Source organism: Molossus molossus, unplaced genomic scaffold (genome assembly GCF_014108415.1).
Source record: "Molossus molossus isolate mMolMol1 unplaced genomic scaffold, mMolMol1.p scaffold_m16_p_3, whole genome shotgun sequence".
NCBI classification, from domain to species: domain Eukaryota; kingdom Metazoa; phylum Chordata; class Mammalia; order Chiroptera; family Molossidae; genus Molossus; species Molossus molossus.
This window is the reverse complement of record NW_023425366.1, coordinates 55,052,648-55,076,279: the sequence shown is the minus strand read 5'-3', so window position 1 is coordinate 55,076,279 and position 23,632 is coordinate 55,052,648. Positions and strand designations below refer to the sequence as shown.

The 23,632-nt window shown below is 39.2% G+C and overlaps 1 protein-coding gene across 1 annotated transcript in view; it reads right to left on the bottom strand.

Moving 5' to 3' along the window:
- MSH3 (mutS homolog 3) overlaps window positions 1-23,632 on the bottom strand; it is a 160,253-nt gene that overhangs the window by 43,044 nt on the left and 93,577 nt on the right. Inside the window, exons 17-19 of the mRNA XM_036278555.1 lie at window positions 23,029-23,145; window positions 16,781-16,888; window positions 7,512-7,623 (exon numbers count right to left, since the gene is read on the bottom strand). Coding sequence (XP_036134448.1) covers window positions 7,512-7,623; window positions 16,781-16,888; window positions 23,029-23,145 — 337 coding nt within the window. The remainder of the gene's footprint in view (window positions 1-7,511; window positions 7,624-16,780; window positions 16,889-23,028; window positions 23,146-23,632) is intronic.

The window sequence follows — 23,632 nt, the reverse complement described above, 5'->3', positions numbered from 1 at the left end:
AGTAAGTGTTCCAACAGAATAGCCAGAAACTAAAAATGGGCAAACAAACTACCTCTTTACTCACTCTGGAGCGGACGAAGTTACTGGGAATGCATCAAACTAGACTGGCCTGGGCAGTGCCCAGCCTGTGCCAGGCACCAAGCACAATGCCATGCACAGAGCAAGTTCTCAAGAAACCACGAATGAGTAGTTCAATGACAGAAAAGATGAAGGACCGCACTAAGGGGATGTTTCCAGGTGGCACTTGCTGCCTTGATAATAAGCCTTTGGAGAGGCCAGAAGTTCATTCTTTCAGGTTTTTACCCCGGTATTGGCAATGTCTGTCTGAACAGCATCAGTCAATAAGATCTTAGTAATTGTGTATCAAGAGTCAAACATGGCACCTAAACCGGTAAGTTTTGAGATAACTAATTAACTTCCACATTTAATGTCATCGACAGTGGGGAAAAAAGAGAAGTGGAGATGTAAAAATAAAAGGTAAATTTCAAGGTGTCCTAAGAAAACTACACATAACAAGTGCCAGGAATTGTGCTAATGATTTTATATGCATCATTTACTTCTCCCAAAAGTCCTACGCAGTAATGCTGGTATTGCTGTATTCCCACATCACACGGGACAGAGCTCGGAGACTCTATTGCCCCAAAATGCAGAGCTACTCGGTAGCAGAACTGGGATGTTAAGTGAAGGACAGCCTCTGACAGATGATTCAAAGGGGATCCCTGCTGAATGACATGGAGTTATTGTCCTTCTAAATATCGTCCTGCTGCCCTAGTTCAGGGTCCTTCCCTGGGTCCATCACTGAGTTCACCAGAATGATAGTCAGGAGCTACCTGAAGTCAGGAGATGCAAAGCAGAAGGGAAAAAATTGCCATATGTTAATTTCTAAGACTTGAGCACCAGCTTATTTTCTGCAAAAAATGCTTTCTCCCTTGACAGGTACAGATATTGACATCTATCTTTTAAAAAGGATCATGGTAGAACTATTTTTATAATGGCTGCAGACTATTGAAAAAGTTTGGCAGTTTCAAAGTGTTTTATTCCCCAAAATGTCAATCAATGGCAGGTTACAGTAAGAGACACTCTCGTTAAAACCTCCTCCAGACAAACTCTCAGTCAAATCCTTCCACTTTTAACCTGAGGTGAACTACAAACACTACGGGAGAGCATGAGGCTGGAGGGTACAGGTTAATGTGGAGAGGCTGAGGAAAGGGCCCAAGTCCTTCACCTGGATGCTGTCCAGTTTACTTTCCACTAAGTGGTAGTTGTTACTCAGCCCAATATCCTCATTTTAGAGATGAAGAATTAAAGGCGCCTCAAGTACAGAGGCCTACGCAAGAAGACAGTAAAAAAAAACAGTATACAGGATTTGAATTTACATTGCTTATCACCATTAGACACTGTCTCTGTGTACCAAAAAGTAGAACACGACAAAAATGTGAAAAACAGAAGAAAGTGCTAGAATAGAAAGAGATTATTTCTGGCCAGAGTGATGGTGAACGCTGTAAAGGGGCAGTAGTATATATGGGGTTCTGAAGGATCAGTAAGAGTTCAATCAATGGAGATGGACAAGGAAAAGGAAGAGAGAAGAGTAACATTCTCGGTAGAGACAGCAGCACAGATCAGAACACTTTAAAAGTATCATACAAAATGCCCTTCTTTTCCTGTTTTAGAAGGGGATACCCATGGAGGAAGTGACAGAATACAACATTCAAATGCCATGAATATTTCCTCTCTCTCTCTCTCTTTTTTTTAATCCTCACCCGAGGACATTTTTGCATTTATCTTCATATAGAGCAGGAGGAAGAGAGAGAGAAACATTGATATGAGAGAGACACATCGTTGCCACCCACATGACCCCAACTGGGACTGGGGACAAACTGCAACCGAGGTACGTGCCCTTAGCGGGAACCGAACCTGGGTCTCTCTGGTCTGCAGGCCGACACTCTAACTGCTGAGCCAAACTGGCCAGGGCTCCACTCATTTTTAACAAAATGATGCAATGATCATGCCATGTGAAAAACACATTGATAGCAAAATCCATGAGAATAATTCAGACATGGAATTAAATTAAGCTTAAAACTCAGATTTTATGGCATGCATTATTATTGTTCTACTTGGTAATTAGGTACAAGAGTTAACAGCTTATGAGTATTATTGTAATTAGTCTTTAACTTTTACATAGCCAAAGCAAGCCTTTCTGGGGAGGCCAGAAGTATTTATCTTGGGAAAAGAGGAAATGGAAAATGTGTGGTCCCTGGTCCCTTCCATACTCCCTCATCTTCACCAATTTCAAATATCATTCATGTTAATAACTGTGATGCCTCCCAGGTGCCACACACAGTGCTAGGGACTGAGGCATCTGAGGTCCTTCTTGATCGCAGGAGGGACTGCAACCAGGGTTCCAGGGTCTACCCAGCCCCACTCTGAAACACCTGGGCTATGGATTTACCTTGGACCACAGAGACCCGCAGGGTTCCAGCGCTTCCTGGGAATCCTCCTGCTTTGCACATTTGACTTATTTTCTTCCCGTCTACAAACTGAGAAACTGTTAACCACACTTTTCCCTTCCCCCTCCCAATAAGGTAAATTTATATTATTTATATTAAAAACAAAAACCATAAATACCCACTTTAACTGATGTAAAAAAACAAACAAAAAAAACCCCATCCATTAGAAAGTCATTTGGTTTCATTAACAAACAATCCTGAGACTGCAGTGGACTACAGTGGCATTTCCGAAGCAGTGTCAAGGTTACAGGTGTGCCAAGGTGCGGACCTCCTAACCCTCCAGGTGGCAGGTGGGCTGACTCCTTTTGCTCTCAGCCACCTTTTCCTGCTTTATTCCAGTGTACCATCAAGCCAGTCTCACTTCCCACGTGACCTGAAGTGAAAAAGGTTGGTCGGTCGGCACTGGCTTGCTATAGAATTATTTATGTGTTGGGAAACAGTTCAAGGCCACCCAACTTGAGTAACCTCTGGCAGGTCAATTCCCCCTTCTGGGTCTTAGTTTACTCACAAGCATGGAGAGGTGATTACACTAAACGAGCCCCAATTTCCCTTCTAGTTGTACAATATAATTATTCTGTGGATTGTAAAATGCCCATGTAACAGCCTGAAAGATAACATTTTGTGAAGAAAAAAAGGACAAAAATTTAAAGTGAGACTTGGAGATGGCTCAAGACTTCCTGCTAATCCTTGTTTCTCTAACAAATCTGACTGGGTGCAGGCTATGTGCCAGAGAACTGTGACTGAGAGTGGGATTATGACTAAACCAGGGAAGCATATTCCCTGTTCTCTTCAAGCCCACAGTTCACTTGGAACCACATGCCAAAAAAAAAGGCATTACAATTTAGTGGGATAACTACTCAAATGAGGGAAAACACAGAGTGCTTAGGTGTGTGCCAGGGGTTCCCATCCCAGCTCTGGGAAGGGAAGGCTTAGTGCAAGGGGTGACATCCAAGACAAGACTCCCAGAACAAACAGGAGCTGACGGGTGGGGTGCAATGTGGGTGTGTGAGAGGCAGGAGTGGATGTTTTGGGGAAAGATGGTGTTCGAGGCAGACGGAATACCATCTGCCAAGCCCCAGAGGTACAGTAACTCGAGACTATGTGGCTGGAACTTTAAGCATTAAAGTTAGGAAAGCCCTGTGTGTGCAGAATGCAGAGGGACTGGAGGTGGGCAAGGTGGAATGGGAAGGGCCAGTGGTTGCTGAGTCTACAAACACTCGGATTATGTGGGGAGAATCAGGGAAGAGAACAAAAATCAGGGCCTAAACGGGTAGTCCTTCCCATTCTACTTGGAGAAATCAAACAAGGCTTCCCAGAAGAGGCAGAGCTAGGTCTTAAAGGATAGGAAGGAACATACAATAGCATCTTGTCACCATTGTATTATTTGTATTTTTTTGATGTTCAGATTAAACCGTAACTCTAAATTCTAAAAATAAGAAAATATTTTTAAAAGATTCTTTAAAAGGTCTCATTTAAACCCACTGCAGAGAAACTATTTCTTCAGTGCTATGCCTGGGAAGGCTTTCCAACAGCCTTCTTTGCCTTTTTTGCACAATCTCAGTGACAGAGCCAGAACCGAAACTCCCTGCACGTACACTGGGGTCACTCTAGGCCCCAGAACTCCAGCTCAGACCCCTCTGCTGGTCCTCATATCCACCTTTACGTTAGGATTTCCTCCTCATGTCCCACAAGCCCCCAAAGTCACGGTCCCTTTCTATCTGGTTCTTTGCTATATTCCTGCCAGGAAACTTAATATATAGTAGGTCAAAATAATGTTAGCTTCTTTATTGACCGATTAGATATCTTCTACTGGAGTCTTGCCAATTCTTCTGCTGGACAATCTTGTTGTTCCCTTAGACTCTTCTAAAGCATTCTATCGGTGTTAATTGGATGCATCTCCACCAGATTAGAGAGGTATAGTACATGTCTTTCTTCTTTGTAAACCTAACATCAAGAACAAGACTGACACAAGATAAGTGTCAAAATCCATAAGAACAAAATATTCATAAAATAATGCTAACAAAAAAACTCATAAATAAATGCAAGATTGTGAAATGGGGGGGGCGGGGGGAGGGAGGACATATTCTTAAAACCAGGAGAGAAAAAGCGGGCAGAACATTGGCTTGTTCAGAAGCACTATAATAAGTTAATGTAATACAAAATCCAAAAAAGGATACTTATAATTACATGGATGAAAGACCATTGCTTAAAATCACATGATTATCAAAAGAACAATGTCATTTGACTTTCAGAAAATTATTTTCAGAGTATATTTTATAATTAACACCTAAAAAATATTTTGAATTGAGTTTTACATAGTAAGTTCTTTTTAACACTATCCCTTTATAACTTGCAAAATAGAATGCACTTCACCATAGCAACAGTTCTATATCAACTCCTACTCAAGTGAGAAAAAGCATATGTAAAAGAATCGAATGTTCTGGAATATTCTAAGATGCTTGCTGGAATAAATCACTGCATTTATTTTTATTAAAAATTTAAATATAAGAGTTCAGTGTTTCTTTAAAACATTCTTGTAATTAGGCAGAAAGCTATTTTAGTTTCTCGAATCTGGCTTTATTAAATAGTATAAATATATTATTTAAAAGAAAGAGGAAAAAATGTAAAAGGGATAAAAAGAAACAAAAAAATAAATGTCAAGGATAACATACTTGGGATCAAGCTGGTTGGTGCGCTGGGGGAAGGCAACAGTAACAGGAAATGATGTTCAAGCAATTTATAAGTAAAATATAAACCAAGGTCCTAATTATTACAGCCATATTACTTTCTCAAGAAAAGCTACCCTACTGGTATTATGGGAACTGAAAAATTCTTATGTTCACATAATCTTCCTTTAAAAGACAATAAAAGCATTAGTACTTATTAACTTGGTTTGATATATTAAGTAATTTACAAATTCCCTAATGAGAATGAACAAGTTTATAGACAGTGGGGATCAGGTTATACACTACCAAAAGTCTTTGCATGATATCAAAATGTAACATTAAACGAGATGGAATTCAAAGCATTTCCTTCCACTTAACGCCTGTGGCTAGTCAAATTCACCGTGCACACATCTGTCATCCTCGCTCTCAGCCCAAGATGGCTGCTATATTCCCAACTCCCCTGCTGTTCTCGGCTTCCTTCCTCTGACCTAATTTTCAACTGCTGCCCTATATTTCAATTCTTCCACTGTCCTCCAGAAAATTCCCACATACTTCTACGTTTCTAACCTCCGTGTTTAACGTTTCTGCCATACACTGGCTTAAACTGAAACCTGTTACTCCCCTGCAGTCCTCTCATTCGGAGGCTGAGCTTTTGGCCACATCCTACCATAGATACCTCAGAGTTCAGAGGTTCTCCCATGTCTGCTTCTTTAGGGCTTTGCCATCTCTACCTGTCCTCAGTGCAGACATCTGCACCTCCAGGTCACGAGTCTCCATCCCTTGAAATCTGACACCCGAACCACCTTTATCTTCCGCCACAAATCTACATTCACACGGACAGGGCAGGCGTTCCCAAGCTCTATTCTTGATCTCCTCATCTCCATGGCCATACCTCAGATCACCCAGAAGAACATAACCTCTGAAATCTTAAAGCCACACATCTCATTCTCTGACAAGACCTCTCTCACTTAGCTATGCCTGACATATTAACTCTCTGATCTCATTGCCAGATTAATTTAACTCTGTGTTGACAAAGACTCTCTCTTTGACCAAAATCTAGTAAGGCTTCATATTTGGCCTATAAAAACTGCACCTTCTCTGTACAAATCACTTAATTCACCCTTCCCACTAAGAGACCAGAACTGACAGCTCAAGGCCACGTCCTCAGGAGGACTCCAGCTCCCCTTCAAGTGTCTGCCTAAGAAAACACAGCACTGCCAGCAGAATTCACCGTTTGTTCCAGTCGAAACCTGGTGACAGGCAGACAGGCCCCTGAACCCTCTCTTAGAGCAGTTACTTCAGAAAGCTTGCAATTATACATCTTTTCTTTGCCCCTTAGAGATGTAAATCTTCTTCCACCAAGGACTGAGTCCTCAAGGACTTTAGAACTGTTATCTTGGAAATACGAACATGCACTTCCCAGTCGCTGCAGGAGGGTATAAGCACCAGTTGCCAGTTAGTAAACCCAGACAGGTTGGTTTCACATTAACCAATTTCATTTCCTGCTTTTTATAAGTTTGCACTTCCCCTAAACCTGCTCATCACCCCCTGCCCTCAACCCGACCCCTCCTTGTTCTTTCAATCCACCTTCGAAATGCCCAGTTATTCTGCACAAATAGAAGATGAGTTCAGTTCATGCTGGGCTCTTAATCCTATTACAATATTACTGAACAGAAGTGCCCTTACTGCGAGCCATACTGCTCCATCCTGCCTGGATGTGAATCATCCCAGACTTATAGTAAAAACTTGTCTTCTCTGCTAGACCGCGAGCTCTCTAAAGGCAGTGAGTACTTCTGTCCTGCCCACCACTCTCTGTCTTAATATTTGCTTCACCACCTGGAGCTAAATAGGTACTAAGCAAGTATGTGTTAAATGAGTAGGTATTTAGGGTCATTAATGTTCTGTAAGAGAATTCTCACCCAGATGACACAAATTCTCATCCCTTAAATCAGCAAAAGTATCGGTGAATACTTCAAACTCCAGACAATGCACATAACCCAACACACTAATAGAAATTTGCAAAACCATGATATGATTCTATTCTATTAGTACTTGTGGACATTTATAAATATAAAATATTTTTACAGGTTACCTAGGATAACTAAGACTAATCCTTTAGTTGCTAAATCTTTCCCCCTACAGAACATCTTTCACTGGAGATAGCACCAATTCCATATTTAGCAATAAATATAAAATTATAACCAAGGATTAGTCCACTTAAAGTCAAAGTTAAAACTTAGGTTTTAACTTAGTGTTTTAAAAAACACTATTTGGTATTTAAAAGTCTGTGACCAGCATTATCACCTTTTACTTATTTGGGGCCTAATGTATTACTTACTGATAAATGTGTACTGTTGGGAACATACTGATCCTGTTCTCCAAGCAACACATCAATCACAGGGTGCCGGCCATTCTTTATGATGATTTTCCTTTCTTCTTGCAGAGTTGGTCTGTAAAAAGAAGCATGTTTTAATTTAGTAGGCACAGAAAATAGCCTTTAAAAAAGTCTTTAAGATAATATGGAAAACTGCTGTGGTCAGTCTGTCAAACAATAAAACCTCAGACTTCAGGACTTCAGACACAGACTTCAGGAACATATGTTAAGAATAAGTCTTTGAAGACTTCTGGTCAAGATGTCGGTGTAGGTAAATGTGGTATCAAGTCCTCCCACAACCACAGCAAAGTTACAACTAAACTACAGAACAACCATCATTCAAAACCGCCTGAAATCAAGCTGAATGGAAGTCCTACAACTACGGAATTAAAGCAGCAGCCACATCCAGACTGGTAGGAGGGACGGAGGCGGACGGGCTGGTCCCACACCCACATGTGGCGGATAAAAAACAGGAGGACACCTCGGCTGGGAAGGTCCTCCCTGAGGACTGAGGGGTCCCCGTCCCACACCAGATGCCCCGCTCAGGGTTCCAGAGCCAGGAAGAGAAGTCCCCATCACTTCTGGCTGGAAAAACCAGCGGGAACTGAGGCTCAGGGAGGCTGAGGCGGCTGGAGCCCCAGGCAGCTCCTTAAAGGGCCCGCGCACGGACTTATCGGACTCTCTCCCTCTAAGCTTGGAGGGGAGGCAGCTCCACGGGCGCCAGAGACATACAGGGAAGAACTGAGCTGTCTGGCATTGGAGCGAGGGCTGGAGAGGGGGCTTTTTCCGGGAAAGATGTACTGTCAGAGGCATTTTTTCCTTTGGTGAGCCCTTCCCTGGGGCGGCAGACAGCGCCATATCTGGGACTCCAGCAACCTGGCTCACACTGGTAGCCCAGCCCTGGTGACTCCCTGAGGCCCCGCCCCACCCAACTTTCAGGCCCACCCAACTTTCAGGCCCACCCAACTTTCAGGCCCACCCAAGCTTTTGCCAGTTGCTTATCCATAGGATTGGCCTGTCTTGGATCCTGCTTCAGGTTTTCCTAAATTCTTTCAAACAAGCAGCATCTGGTCTCAGCTAGCCCCATACCTCTTGTTAAATAATATATAGAAACAAACACAGGGAGGCAGCCAAAATGAGGAGACAAAGAAACAGGTCCCAAATGAAAGAACAGAACAAAACCCCAGGAAAAGAACTAAGCAAAATGGAGTTAAGCAAACTAACAGATGCTGAGTTCAAAATACTGCTTATAAAGATGCTCAATGTACTTAGTGAGAACCTCAGCGAACTTAGTGAGGGCCTCAAGAGCATAAAAAAAGGACCAGTCAGAAAAGAAGGAAGCATTAACTGAAATAAAGAATAAATTATACAGATTCAATAGTAGAGTAGGTAAAGCCAAGAAGCAAACCATTGATTTGGAATATAAGGAAGCAAAAAACACCCAATCAGAGCAGCAAAAAGAAAAAAGAATCCAAAACAATGAGGATAGTGTGAGGAGCCTCTGGGACAACTTCAAGCATGCCAACATTCGCATCTTGGGGGTGCCAGAAGGAGAAGAGCGAGAACAAGAAATCGAAAACCTATTTGAAACAATAATGGCAGAAAACTTCCCTAACTTGGTGAAGGAAACAGACATATAAGTCCAGGAAGCACAGAGAGTCCCAAACAAGATGAACCCCAAGAGGCCCACACCAAGACACATCATCATCAAAATGCAAAAGGTTCAAGACAAAGAGAAAAATCTTAAAAGCAGCAAGAGAAAAGCAGTTAGTTACCTACAAGGGAGTTCCCATTAGACTGTCAGCTGATTTCTCAAAAGAAACTTTGCAGGCCAGAAGAGAGTGGCAAGAAATATACAGAGTGATGAAATGCAAGAACCTATAACCAAGATTACTCTATCCTACAAAGTTGTCATTTAGAATCGATGGCCATATAAAGAGTTTCCCAAAGAAGAAAAAGTTAAAGGAGTTCATCACTACCAAACCATTATTATATGAAATGTTGAAGGGTCTTTTTGAAAAAAAAGATAAAATACATGAACAAAAAACATGGCAATGAATACATATCTATCGACAATGGAATCTACAAACAAAATGAACAGGCAGAACAGAAACAATCTCATAGATACAGAGACTATTTTGTTGGTTGCCAGATGGGAGGGGGGTTGGGGGAATGGGTGAAAAAGGTGAAGGAATTAAGAAGTACAAATTGGTTGCTAGACTGACAAACCTGAAAGGAAAGGGGGTTGGGGGATGGGAAGAAATAAGCCAAAGAACTTATATGCATAACCAATGGACACAGACAACAGTGTGGGAAAAGGCAGGAGGGGGGTGGGAATGTGGAGGAGGGGGTCAATGGGGGGAAAAACGAGGAACATCTGTAATACATTCAATAATAAAGATTAAAAAAAAGATTAAGTCTTTGAATAGAAAAGTTAAATTTTAACTATAAAATAAGAATTGGGGCCCTAGCCAGTTTGGCTCAGTGGTGGAGTGTCAGCCTGCGGACCCAGGAGTCGCAGGTTTGATTCCGGTCAAGGGCATGTACTTCTGTTGCTGTTCAGTCCCCAGCCCTGGTCGGGGTCATGTGGGAGGTGACTAATCAATGTGTCTCTCTCTCTCCCCCAACTCTATCTGAAGATAAAAATGGAAAAAAGTATCCTTGAGTGAGGATAAAAAAAAAAAGAATTGGGAAGATAAGTATTATAACTTTTCTCTGAAGCACAAACTTGAGCAGAGTCTTGTGATGGCTCCACTACTGAGATCTGCCTCTACAAGATCCTCTTATGTTTTCTATTTCTATTATTCTCTAAGATATTTTCATTAATAAAAATTACAATTCAAATTATTGCTACTTAAATCATTTTCAGTTATAAGCATAATAAAGAACACCATGGAAAATCACTTCTAGATTTAATTATTATATTAATGTTGGACTTGGGGGCAAAATGCCTTAAAATTTTCATATTGTTTAATTAAAACATCTTTCTATGGTCTTTTTTTTGCTTTGCTAGTCTTGTTTTGTAAGCTTCAATATTGTCATTGTTTTATCTACGGCTTTATCTATTTATCAGATCTCTAGCATTCTTTGGAAGCTGCTGCAGAGACAGATGAGTAGCTAGCTATTCTGTGCTGTTGAGTATTTAGACTGTTCAGATTTTTCACTGTTATGAGCAATGCTGCAATGAACAACCCTTTGCAGGTGTCCATGTGCCTATGTCTAAGTGTTTCTCTAAGCTAAAGGAAATTCCTGAAGTGGAATTTCTAAGTCACAGGGTATACAGTTTTTTTTGTTGTGTTTTGTTTTTTTTTATTTTAGTAGATAAGAGCACCTGTATCAATTTACCTTCCCAACAGCAGGATATGAAAGTTGATTTGTTTTTTCATATACTCACTTAATGTTGGTATTATCAGTTTCTAGTTTTTAACAATGTGGTGGTGAATTGTGCTATCTCGCTGTTTTCATTTACCCTCACTGACTACTAAGGTTGAATATCTTTTCATCAATTACTGGCCATTTGTAGGTCATTTTCATCACAACACCTATCAATGATCTCCTCAAGTTCTCTGACACAGAACTTTCACATACCAGTACATTTCTGAACTTATAACACCAGGAAACACCACTTCCCTAAATACTTAAGTTCTTCTTAAATATACCTGGCTAACAAAATCCTAAGAATGTACACTCACATTTCTCAAAGAAAGTGACTAAAGTACCTTCTGAGTAAATAATTTGAAACCATCCTTTGGAAAGACTTTTGTAATTACAGAAAAAGAACAGTTCTTGAATTTTAGAGTATAAGTCTAAAACTGGAATTTTTATCTCAATGGGTTATAAATTTACTGTAAAAAAAAAAAAAGAAACCATGTGTAAGTGATATTAGTGTTAAAATAAAGTCTGAGGTGTTCTGCCAAGTGAAATCAATATATCATATTCATGACACTAACATGATTTCCCAGGAAAGTTTTCACTTTAGAATAAATTCTGAGTGATTGGTTATGCTCTAAAATCTACATTGACTTATCCCGTTGCTATCAAAATTATATAATGACAAAACACTTCCTGATAGAGTAAGAAGCAAATGATAATTCACAGAGCTGAGATGACACAGTAGGAACAAATAGTTACAGCAAAAAAAGATGAAAATCGTGCTGATGAAATCTTATGGCACAGAACAACAACTGAGGAAATATGGATGCTACCTGGAAGAATGAAATGTTAAACTTGAATAAATTTATTTTATTTTATATTTTTAAAATTGCATCTTTCTCTTTTAACTGTCCCAGAGAAACAGAACATGATCTGTATTAGTAACAGTATAATATCCAGAACACAAACTGGACAGGAAGACCTGGAACAAGAACTTGTGCCTAAAGTGGATACACTGTCTTAATAGAAAGAAAAGACTACAATTAATGAAGCCAAGCAATCAATTTGAACTAACTGTATAACTCAAATGCCCCAAAATGTTTAAACAAGCTGGTAACCTATGAAGAAAGTATGAACTTCAGATATTTAAGTATTATCTTAAAATGCATTTTAGGTAGAAGTTTCCTAGTCCATGACTATTTACACTCAATTTTACAGCTGCTAAAAGAAAAAAAAAAAAAAAAAAACTAATCACACTACCTACAGGCTCTGGTAAGATTTTTCATTTAAAATTTTTCAGGTGGATTTTTCTAAATATATGATATCCAATTTCAAAGGTACTTTAGCATGTGAAATATTTCCTGAAATCGCTTTATTGATAGAAAACGTGCTTTAGAATAATCCTGTGGAGGACAAATATAAAGTCGGGTAAAGTATAGAAAACAACTACTTGAAGGCACCTGATAACTAACAAGACAGCAAGGAATTACCAGGCCCAGATCTAGGGCAGGACAGAGACCCAGGCAGGGTGTCTGCGGATTTCTGAGGGAAAAGCTGAGGCCCAGCACTGTGGACATCTTTGCTCTGGACTGAGACACCCAGGGGCTACACACCAGGCATAAGAAGTGCAGCCTCTGAAACCTTTGAATCATCTCAAACCCAGACAAGTGTCTTGAGATCTCTAATAGAGGCAAATGTGACTCTTTCAGAAGAAATACATTACCAAATTATTTCTACAAATGACTTTGCAAATACAATGCCCACATAGATAATCAAAACAATCAGGCATTCAAGGAGATACATGAATGAAAATGAGCAGAAACAAAAGACAATAGAAACAAACTCACAAGGATTCCAGATATTTGAATTATCAGACTTCAAGATAACTATGCTTATTGTGTTCTAAGAAACAAAAGGTAGAGAACTAAAAATGATTTTTAAAAATAAATTATTATTGCCCTGGCTGGTATGGCTCAACGGATAGAGCATCGGCCCACACACTGAAGGGTCATGGGTTCGATTCCCAGTCAAGGGCACATACCTGGCTTGCAGATTCAATCCCTGGCCCCAGTCAGGGCATGTGCAGGAGGCAACCAATGGATGGTGTCTATCTCACACTATGTTTCTCTCTCTCTCTTTTCCACCCCTCCCTTCCTTCCACTCTCTCTATATAAATGGAAAAAAAATCCTCAGGTGAGGATTAAAAATAAATAAATAAATAAAAATAATAAATTACTATGGGTATGAAAGATACTAACAACTCTTAAGTTCAGGTATTTTTATTAAAAATAAAGAATTTGTATCATACTTAATTATTTTTGTTTTTTAAATAATCAAACATCTTTCAATAATTATAATTACTATTTACTAAATGCTTATCATTTGCCTGGTCCTGCTGAGAAGTTTCATATATCTTTATCTCATTTACTCTGTGCAACATCCCCAAGACAAGTATTATTTTGTCAGTCCAGAAACTGGATATCAGAGAGGTTAAGTAATTTGATTAAGGTCAGCTGTTAAATAACCAAACTAGTATTCAAAACCCCATGCCTGTCTGATCCAAAGCCTACACTCTGAAGGACAGACCTAAAATAGAGATTCAAATTTCCCCTATGCAAATCAATGGGTCTCTTGATATACAAACTGGAAAATGCCAAAAGAACAAGGGGAAGTATCAGATTGAAAAATCTGGGACCAAACTTGCATACAGTAGATACTCCAAAAATGTTTGTTAATTTTCTGATGAGTCTAGGAATAATCATATAGTTTTTCAGTGATGTACTAAGACATATATTTTTAATCCCCAGATAGAGTTTTTGCTAAAACTACATCTCAATAAAGAATTTCTACAACTTTAAGATGTATCCCATTTACTAATTCATAACATTACTTCTTACGCTTTTATATGGATATATAAAATTTAAATAAGACTACACAACTAGCCCTGGCTGGTTAGGCTCAGCAATTAGAGTGTCAGTTGGCTCGAGGACCAAAGCATTTCAGGTTCAATTCCTAGCCAAGGGCATGCAGCTTGGTTGCAGGTTCGATCCCTGGCCCTGGTCAGGGTTGTGTGGAAGGCAACCAATCTATGTGTCTCTCTCATAGCAATGTTTCTTGCTGTCTCTCCCTCCCTCCCTCTCTTCCAACTTCCCTCCCTCCCACCCACTGTACTAAAAATCAATGGAAGAACATCCTCAGGTAAGGATAAAAAAAAAAAAGAGTACACAACTAGTTAATGACAGAGCGTAGGCTAGAACCAGGCCTTTTGACAACCAAGTCAGATTCTGATTATTACATCACACTGAAAATTATATATTATGTGCAGTAATATGTATGTTTAGGTCTACATATAAATACACATATAGCCCTGGCTGGTTTGGCTCAGCGGTTAGAGCATTGGCCTGCAGTCCGGGGAGACTCAGGTTCGGTTCCCGCTAAGGGCATGTACCTTGCTTGCAGTTTGTCCCCGGCCCTGGTTGGGTCGTGTGTGTGGCAACCACTCGATGTGTCCCTTTCACGTCAATGTTTCTCTCTCTCTCTCTCTCCCTCCCACTCTATCTGAACAAAATATCAAAAACTGTCCTTGGGTGAGGATAAATAAATAAATACACATACACACATATAGATATAAAATTTTCAACCTGGTGTAGTGTAGTACACCACATACATGTCCTCTTTTTCCACTACCTAGAGCACCAGCAGCAGCAAACAGCAAAAGGCCCCTTGAAGAAACATAAGAAGGCATAAACCAGGCATAAGTATTCTTCAATGAGGAGAGCTTTATCTGAACACACACTAAGTACACAGGCTGTAGTCAGTCCTCTGCTTAGTTCAGAAACAGAGTCCATTAAAAATAATTTACTTCGCCCTGGCCGGTTTGGCTCAGCGGTTAGAGCATCGACCTGCGGTCCAGAGAGACCCGGGTTCGGTTCCCGCTAAGGGCACGTACCTCGGTTGCAGTTTGTCCCCGGCCCTGGTCGGTCGAGCGGGTGGCAGCCACTCGATGTGTCCCTTTCACGTTGATGTTTCTCTCTCTCTCTGTTCCTCTCTCTCCCTCCCACTCTACCTGAACAAAAAATAGAAAAATGTCCTCGGGTGAGGATAAAAAAATAAAAAATAAAAAATAAAAATAATTTACTTCACAAACCTTGTGCACCAAGAAAGCACTCCTACCAAGACTGCAATACATAAGGAAGAAATAAGCCAATGTAGGCAAACCCTTATTCTTGTAGAACTAGATTCTGCTAGAGTAAATTTAAGTATCTCGTTTTTATAGACAATTAATAGAATATAATTTCTCCCCATTTACTGCACTGTAAAGTTTCAGCTCTAAAATGCCTATAGTTAACTGATTAAGCAAATTTGTTCATTTGACTCCTCTGGTGTGACAAGAAATTAGACAAAAATAAAAATGCAAAGATTCTATTTTAAACAAAACCATTGTGCCTGACACTGTAGGTACACTCCACGCATAAACAGATAGTAAAACAAAATGGAATAAAACTGCAAACTGAGTACATTATGAGTCTATAAATGGCCAATTCCTTCAACTCTCCTCCCACAAATAAATAAATGCTTTACATTAAACAAACTACTTTTTGACATCCTCTATGGGTACTATGCTAGGTATAGAGGACATTTAAATGTTAAAAAAAGAGCCCAGCCAGTGTGGCTCAAGAGGTCACAGGTTCAATTCCCAGTCACGGCATATGCCCAGGTTGCAGGCTGGATACCCAGTAGGGGACGTGCAGGAGGCAGCCAATTAATGTTTCTCCCCCTCTCTCTCTCCCTCTCCCTTCCTCTAAAAATCAATAAAAATATATTTATAAATAAATAAATAATGAATGTTAAAAAAGACACTTGGCACAAACTAGAATGAAGACCAGGACATGAAGGCTGCACAAACAACCAAGCATACCTCCTGACGCTCTGGGTGCCCCGAGCACTACAGACAGCATCTCTTCCGTGCTTCCTTTTCAGTCTTCACAACGAGCCAGCAAGTTAAATACTCTGTTTCTTAGGTTTATGAAAAAAACTGAGGCTTTGAGCCACAAACTGAATATTTGTGTCCCGCCTCCCAAATTCATATGTTGAAACCTAAGGTCTAATGTGATGGTATATGGTATTAGGAGGTGATTAGGTCCTAAGGGCAGAGCCTTCATGAATGGGATGGTTTTCTTATAAAAGAGACCTGGAGAGCCCACATAGGGAATCACCAGCAAGAAGTTCCAGCCTGGGGGTCGCACAGAGAACCCCCCAGTGGGGCGGGCCCAGCCACAGCACCACCATGGGGACAGGGCCACCCGGACTCCTGGGAACCTAAATCATTACAAGAAAAGCTATGGGCCTGGCTGGTGTGGCTAGTGGTTGAGTGTCGACCCATGCACCAACAGGTCGCCAGTTTAAGGTTTTAAATTTACTGAAGAGCAATTTGAGAACAATAGGGCGCAATCTGCTTCAGAATGACTCATATCTTGAGTGTCACCCATATCTTATTTAGATATTTAAATAACTTTTGTAATTATAAAGTTAAACAAATTATACCAAGTGTCCAAGTCAAAACTAACAAATGTAAGGATTGCACCTTTAAAAGAATGTCACCCACATAAACTTAAAGTTGAAATATATAAAATTCACCTCTCAAGTTACCATGCACATCTGTCTTCATTGCATTTAGTGATAGAGCAAGGAAAACAGGAATTTAATTTTAAATCAGGCTGTCTATGTATGGCATTCACCTTTACCAAAACTCCAATATATTGGAGTAATTTTAGTAGTTTATAATAAAAACACTGAAATTGATTGAATAATGCCATCTTATCTAAAGCACTGAAACAGGAGGGAAATAAAAAATATATTACCTGCAGTAATCTCCTTGCTTAGCAACCTTGGCCAGGGAGAAAATGCAGTCAACAGTTGCTAGGTGATGTACTGCTTTACACAAGGAGTGATAATGTTCACTGAAATTCCTACAGAAGCAACAACAAAAAGGTGAGCAAAAATGATTTCTAAGACTTATAAGCTGAAACAAAATAATCAGTCATAATTAGCTGTTAAGAGACATGTAACTACTTACCTGTTTAACAATTTAATTACTGAGGCTTCTTTTTGTTTCTTTGGATAGAATTGTATATACTTAAAACAGCTTCTATACAAAAATGTCTACTATTAATACCATAATGCACATTTCATCTCACCATGACGTTACAACTTAGATATAATTAACACACAGGCAGCGATCATTTTCATTTGGCTTCAATAACATCATGCACTACCCAGATGAGTCAGCTTCCCTTTGTGCTTCTCCTTCATAGCATCATCCAAACTAGGAATAATGGTTCCAGTGTCTTTCTCTCACACTGAATTGGAAGCTTCTCCATGGTGGAGTTCATGTCCATCTTATTTACCTTTCATTATAGCTATAGCCCTAACATCTAGCCCACACCTTTGTCAAAATCTTGAAGGCAAGTAAGAACTTTTTTCAATGACCTACAGTTACTGTATTAATAGTACATACAGAAATTTACTTTCAGATTATTTTGTTCCATTGATTTTCAGATAGAGTGAAAGGAAGAGAGAGAAAGAAATATCAATATGAGAGAGACACACTGATTGCCTCCCACATGACCTCAGCTGGGGCCAGGGCTGGATCCTGCACCCCAGGTACATGCCCTTGACCGGGAATTGAACTGGGGACCCTTCAGTCCATGGGCCAGCACTCTAAATGCTGAGCCAAACCAGCCAGGACTCCAATTTCCTTTTAAAAGATAATGGTCATTCCCAGAGAATGGAAGTAGGGATCAGTCTGACAATCCTCAGAGGAAAGGGGGAGACGGGGTAAATCAAAAAACTTATGTGCATATATGTAGAACCAATAGACACAGACAACACTGTGAAAGTGGAGGGGGAGAGAAGGGTATCAATGGGTGAAAAGAAGAAACATCTGTAACAAAAAGTAATTAAATAATAATAAATAAATAACATAAAAGATAATGGTCACTGCTTCAACTCTTTGCCTAATTAAACGGCCAATGGTCTGTAGTTTAAAGGACTCTTTATTAAAAGACTTATTCAGAAAAAATACTGGAATGTCTATAAGTGTGTTCTCTCTCTGACTTAAATGACCCTGTTATCTCATAGCACAGATCTCCCTTACATACTTTCAAACAAAAACTCCCCAAAAGAGATAGCGTATCATGCTGAATGTTTCTCTTAAAATGTACTATTGTACTATAGGTTTCAGAAATTTTGAGATTTAGACTCCTTAAAAGCAAAGGTTTTAGAGTGCTTTCTAGCTTGAAGACTATCCAGATTAAGCTGTTACGTGACCAGTTATTCTTATATTATCACTGTACTGATTTTTTAGAATCTGACTTTTCTTGTAATATTAGAATAAAGTGTTCTATGTGAATGACTTTTTCAGATACTAAAAACATTTTAAGTATCCAGTTTTATTTTTGTGTTAACCATTTGTAAATTTAAAAGTATATTACAGTAGCCCTGGCCGTTTTGGGTCAGTGGTTAGAGCGTCAGCCCACAGATCAAAGGGTCTCGGGTTCAATTCCAGTCAAGGGCACATGCCTTGGTTGCAGGTTCAATCCCTGGCCCCGGTCAGGGTCCTGTGGGCGGCAACCAGTCGATGTGTCTCTCTCATACTGATGTTTCTCCTTCTCTCTCCCCTTTCCCTCCCTTCCACTCTCTCTAAAAATCATTGGAAAAATATCCTCACCCTGGCCAGTTTGGCTCAGTGGTAGAGCGTTGGCCTGCGGATCAATGAGTCAAGGGTTCAATTCCAGCCAAGAGCAAGTACCTCGGTTGCAGTTCATCCCCGGCCCTGGTTGGGGTCATGCGGGAGGCAACCAGTGGATGTGTCCTTCTCATGTGGATGTTTCTCTTTCTCTCCCTCTCACTCTTTCTGAAGATAAATAGAAAAATATCCTCGGGTAAAGATTAAAAAAAAAAAAAAAAGGAGAAAAATATCCTCAGGTGAGGATTAACAACAACAACAACAAAAATAAGTGTATTGCAGTATATTTTATATGTTCTGTATACAGAACACATAATGAATATAATTTACCTATTTCTCACTGACTTAAAGTTCATCAAAACAAACAACATGAATCCCACTAACAGTGTTAAAAGTTTGTGCGAAATCCCAAACACAAAGGAGACAGGCAGCATTCAGGTGCCACCTTAAAAAGCCTCTTAGTGTGGAAGGTGCCACATGCATCCTTCCTGGTCTGGTGTCAATTTTCGATCTGATCACCCATCTATCCCTTGGGCTATGCCCATTCTGCCCCTGTTTTAATTACTGACCCATCTGGTCTTCCTAGCCTGGCACTGTCTCTTTTGCCAGAGAACAGCCACACATGATATTTCTGCTCTTGCCTCTCTGAATATGAATGTCAAGGGGCCTTTGGCACATGAAAACAGTCTGTTTTTTCTTACTCTTACTCCATCCTTCTCAGGTCTTGCCTCCACAACCCTAACTTGCTACTACACAGCAGCCTTAGGGGAGGGTAACTGTACCTGATGACTTTTTAAATTTCCAGAATTGAAATGGGTGACATAGTTCTTGGTGGAGACCATTTCAGTTAAAAAATACTAATAAAAAAGGCAGGGAGTGCCCTGGCTGGTTTGGCTCAGTGGTTAGAGAGAGAGTCCCAGGTTCAGTTCCCGCTAAGGGCGGGTACCTCAGTGGCAGTTTGTCCCCGGCCCCATGGGATTGTGTGGGTGGCAGCCAGTCAATGTGTCTCTCTCACATCGATATTTCTCTCTTCCTCCCTCTCTCCTTCCTGCTCTATCTGAAGATAAATGCAAAAAATGTCCTCGGGTGAGGATAAAAAAAAAAAGGCAGGGAGGGATAAGGTAATTACTTTGATATGGACAACAATGTTCTTTTTCACATAAATTATATTAGGACATGAATAAAATAAACCTTAAACAACATCATCATAACTCATAAAGCCTTGTTTGATTTCTTGGTCTTTATCCATCTTCTATACTTTGCCAACTTTCAAAGACATTATTCATACATAGAAAAACGACAAACTGAAAACTGGGCAATTCAGATAATCTGATAGTCTGGGTTTATGTCACAACAACATGCAACTAAGCCACCAGCCCACTGGAGGAGGAAGCCAAAGCTTTATAATTGAATCTCTGGTCAGAAGACACTGCTGGATCCATGGGAAGCAGATTAAGATACTTGAGTTCTAAAGTTGTTATGACAATTTACCATCAGTGTTGCTCAATGATATCTAAAGTTCATAAAAATTGAAAGTATTTATTTGAGCTACTGTATGAAATATATAATAATTCAATTTTTAAAGAATATGCAATCGAGATTATTCAATATCCAAACCCATCTTCTAGAACACAGAAAAAGAGACATTTTTTGAAAGAAGGTTCCATTCATAGAATTTTTTACAGCCTTGGTTTCTTACAATACTTTGATCAATATTAATATGACTGATGCACAACAGTATCTCAGTAAGAGATAAATATACTTGGAATAACTCGTATTCCATCCTCTGATGTCAGGTTCACTGAGGTTAATACTTTTTAAATGACATCATACTCACACCATCTGGCTCCTCAGTTCATAGAGTACATAACAACCAATGCTGTTCTCAAGCAGGGGCTCTAGCTGCAAATGCTCTTAACTCAATTTTAGCCAGTATTATTTTTTAGATAAAAACTTTAACATATTTTTCTTATTTTGAAAGTAATAGATGTATATTATATAAATTTCTGAAATCGTGTATTTGCAAAGTAAATTAGTATCTCCAGAAATTTTCCCATTCAGAAATAATCAGTTAATACTTGAGACTATATATATATGAATAGACATTTCTCCAAAGAATATAAGCAAATAGACAATAAGCATAATAACATACGATCTATATTTGACTTTAAAAATATAAAGATTTGTATGCTGTGCATGTATGTGAATTTACACGACAGAACTGCATCATGCTCAATACTGCTGAGCATCCTTCTCACAAGTCTCATAATCTCCTGCTCTGTCACATTTAATGTTGGCTCACTCTTAAAACCTCCCAGCTACATCGGATGGTGACATAATGAAAGCAGAATTCCCCTGAGTTAATTTGACAGAAGGGCCCGGGCAGAGGGCTGATTACAGTAAGATAAGTATAAGGAAATGGAGTGATAGAAGAGAGCGGGAGAAGAAGGGGCCAAAGAGCTATTTCAAAGGGAAAAAAGACAAACAGAAATTTGATAACAGACAAAGGGACAAGGAAGAAAGAATCAAGGAGAATACCCAAGTTTTTAGCCTGCAAGACTCAACTTTCTTTAGTCTAAAATAATGACAGGGAGAACATACCCCAGATTTATAAAATCATGTATTCTGTGACTAGAAGGAATGTGAATTGCCTCACCAAATCCCAGAACCCTGGAACGTGAACCCTGAAGCTTGAAAGAAGTAATTTTAGTGCAATTTTCATGTTCTCAGTGATACTACTAAGGGGAAAGCCAGGAGAACTGAGACTCAAGGGCCCTAAAAACCCCTAAAATGGGATATTGAAAGCAAATTGAGAAAAGAACTGAATAAACCAAATTTCCATCCCTGGATTCAAGACTGAATTGAGATAACCTCAAAAGACTCAGGATAAGTACATTAGAATCTCTTCCAGCTCCTATAATTGAAGACTCCTCTGGGCAAAAAGAGATACCAACCTTTAAAAAACTGTCACATAATATCTTTTTTGTTCTTTTTTCTTTCACTTGTCAGATTGGTTACTTAAAATATATAAAGCTTCCTGAAGGAACTCACTGAATATTTACTGTTCACGTTTTTAAAGAGAAAGACCAACAGAGAGATTTTCGCTTAGAGAGATGCCTACAGCTTCATCTTGGGCAGGCCTGACAGCCTGAGGGCAGGACACACACCCTATTATCAGACACCTTGGGTTGAATCTGGGCTCCAGTCCTTAACCTATGAGCAACTTCTTATTTCTCCATCTCATTTCATTCATTTATAAATTGGGGATGATAATAATAGTTAATTCATAGGGCTCTTGCAAGGAATAATGAACTAGTATGTATTAAAGTGCTTAGATGAGGAGTGGTTTGGAGCCAGTGCCTACGGACTGGTGAAAGTCACTGTGCACATCTCTTCACAAATCCTGTCCAACAGCAGCTTGAATCAGTCATGGTGAAAGTATTTGCACCACAGAAATCTGCAAACACCACAAAGACCGCTGCTCTTCCGGAGAGCTGACTGTTAATCATCTTCCAGCACACCACTGATGTAAACGTGTCAATATGAACACATGACTATTAATAAATCCAGAACATGAGACATTCTTTAAGACAACAGCAAGTACTCTTCAAAAAAATCTCAGATTCATAAAACAAAAAGGTGGGGAACTAATCTAGATTCAAACAGACCAAGAAGATAAAATAACCAAATGTAATGCATAAAAGTTGATTAGATCTTTCATTTAAAAAATTGAGGGAGATAATTCAATATACTCTTAAATTGATATTAATTTTTCTTAGGTGTGATAAGATTATATAGCAGAATGTCCTTATTTTTTAAAAAATGTATACTTAAGTATTTAGGAGTGAAGTGTTATGATGCCTAAAACTTACTTTCAAATGTTTCGGAGGAAAAAAGTGTATGAAAGAGATATAAAACAAATATGGCAGTATGTTAACACGATAAATCTAGGTGAAGGGCACATAGGTATTCATTTCAACTTTCCCACAGATTGAAATTTTTTCTAAATAAAAAGTTAGGGAGAAAACAAAACAACTAACGCATACTTGTCCAACTCTGAAAATGTTAAGCCTTTATATAAGACAAGCAAAGTCCAAGGTAGAACTTCAAAAAGATGCTTCTACTAAACATCCTTAGCAACAAAATGTTAGTAAAGTAACAATAAAGTACAGCTGGTCTCTCAACAAAGACTAACATGAGCTTACATTTCAATGGATTAAAAATAAAACCAGAGAACACACACACTCAACTATTTTATGGCAGGTCACAAGCAGTAATCCCTACTTTTCTTTTGTGTGGAAAGATTTTCCGGTCTATTTCTCATAGCAAAAAGTCAGATTATATTTTCCATTGTAAACTCACTCTAGAAAATCAAGCCATTCAGCATTGCAGTCAAGGACTAGCTGCTCCCGGAGCTGATTCAGATGTCTGTAATTTTCTACAATAAAAGGAGAGTGGAAGCGGCTCACAGCTTTTGTGCTAGAAGAGGGGGAAACAGGAAATCAAGGTTACTAAGAAATCAGCAATGCCATCTCTTCATAAAATTAAAAGTAGGTATTTATTATTCTCTGATGAACCTTGAAAGTAAACAGCTGTAAACAGAGAATATTCTTTAATTGTGGCCCTGAACTCTATTGCTTCCAAAGATCTTTGTTGTAAATAAAGTACTTGCAGTTTATAGAACTTTGTTCGGGAAGCTTTTAAAATGCATTTCAAATTATATCCATATGGCAAAGGCAAAGTTTAGAATTTTCATTTCAAAAGCAGAAAGCTTTTTCTTTATACTAAATAAAAACGCTTGCTTTAAAAATAAGATCAGAAGCAGATATAGCAAAATAAGTCCTGACAAAGCTGGGAGGTGAATACATTGGTGAAGGCCATACTATTCTTTATATTTTATACATTTTTTTTGTATCATTAAAGCATTTCAGTGAAAAGGGAAAAATATAAAGCATTATAAAGAATA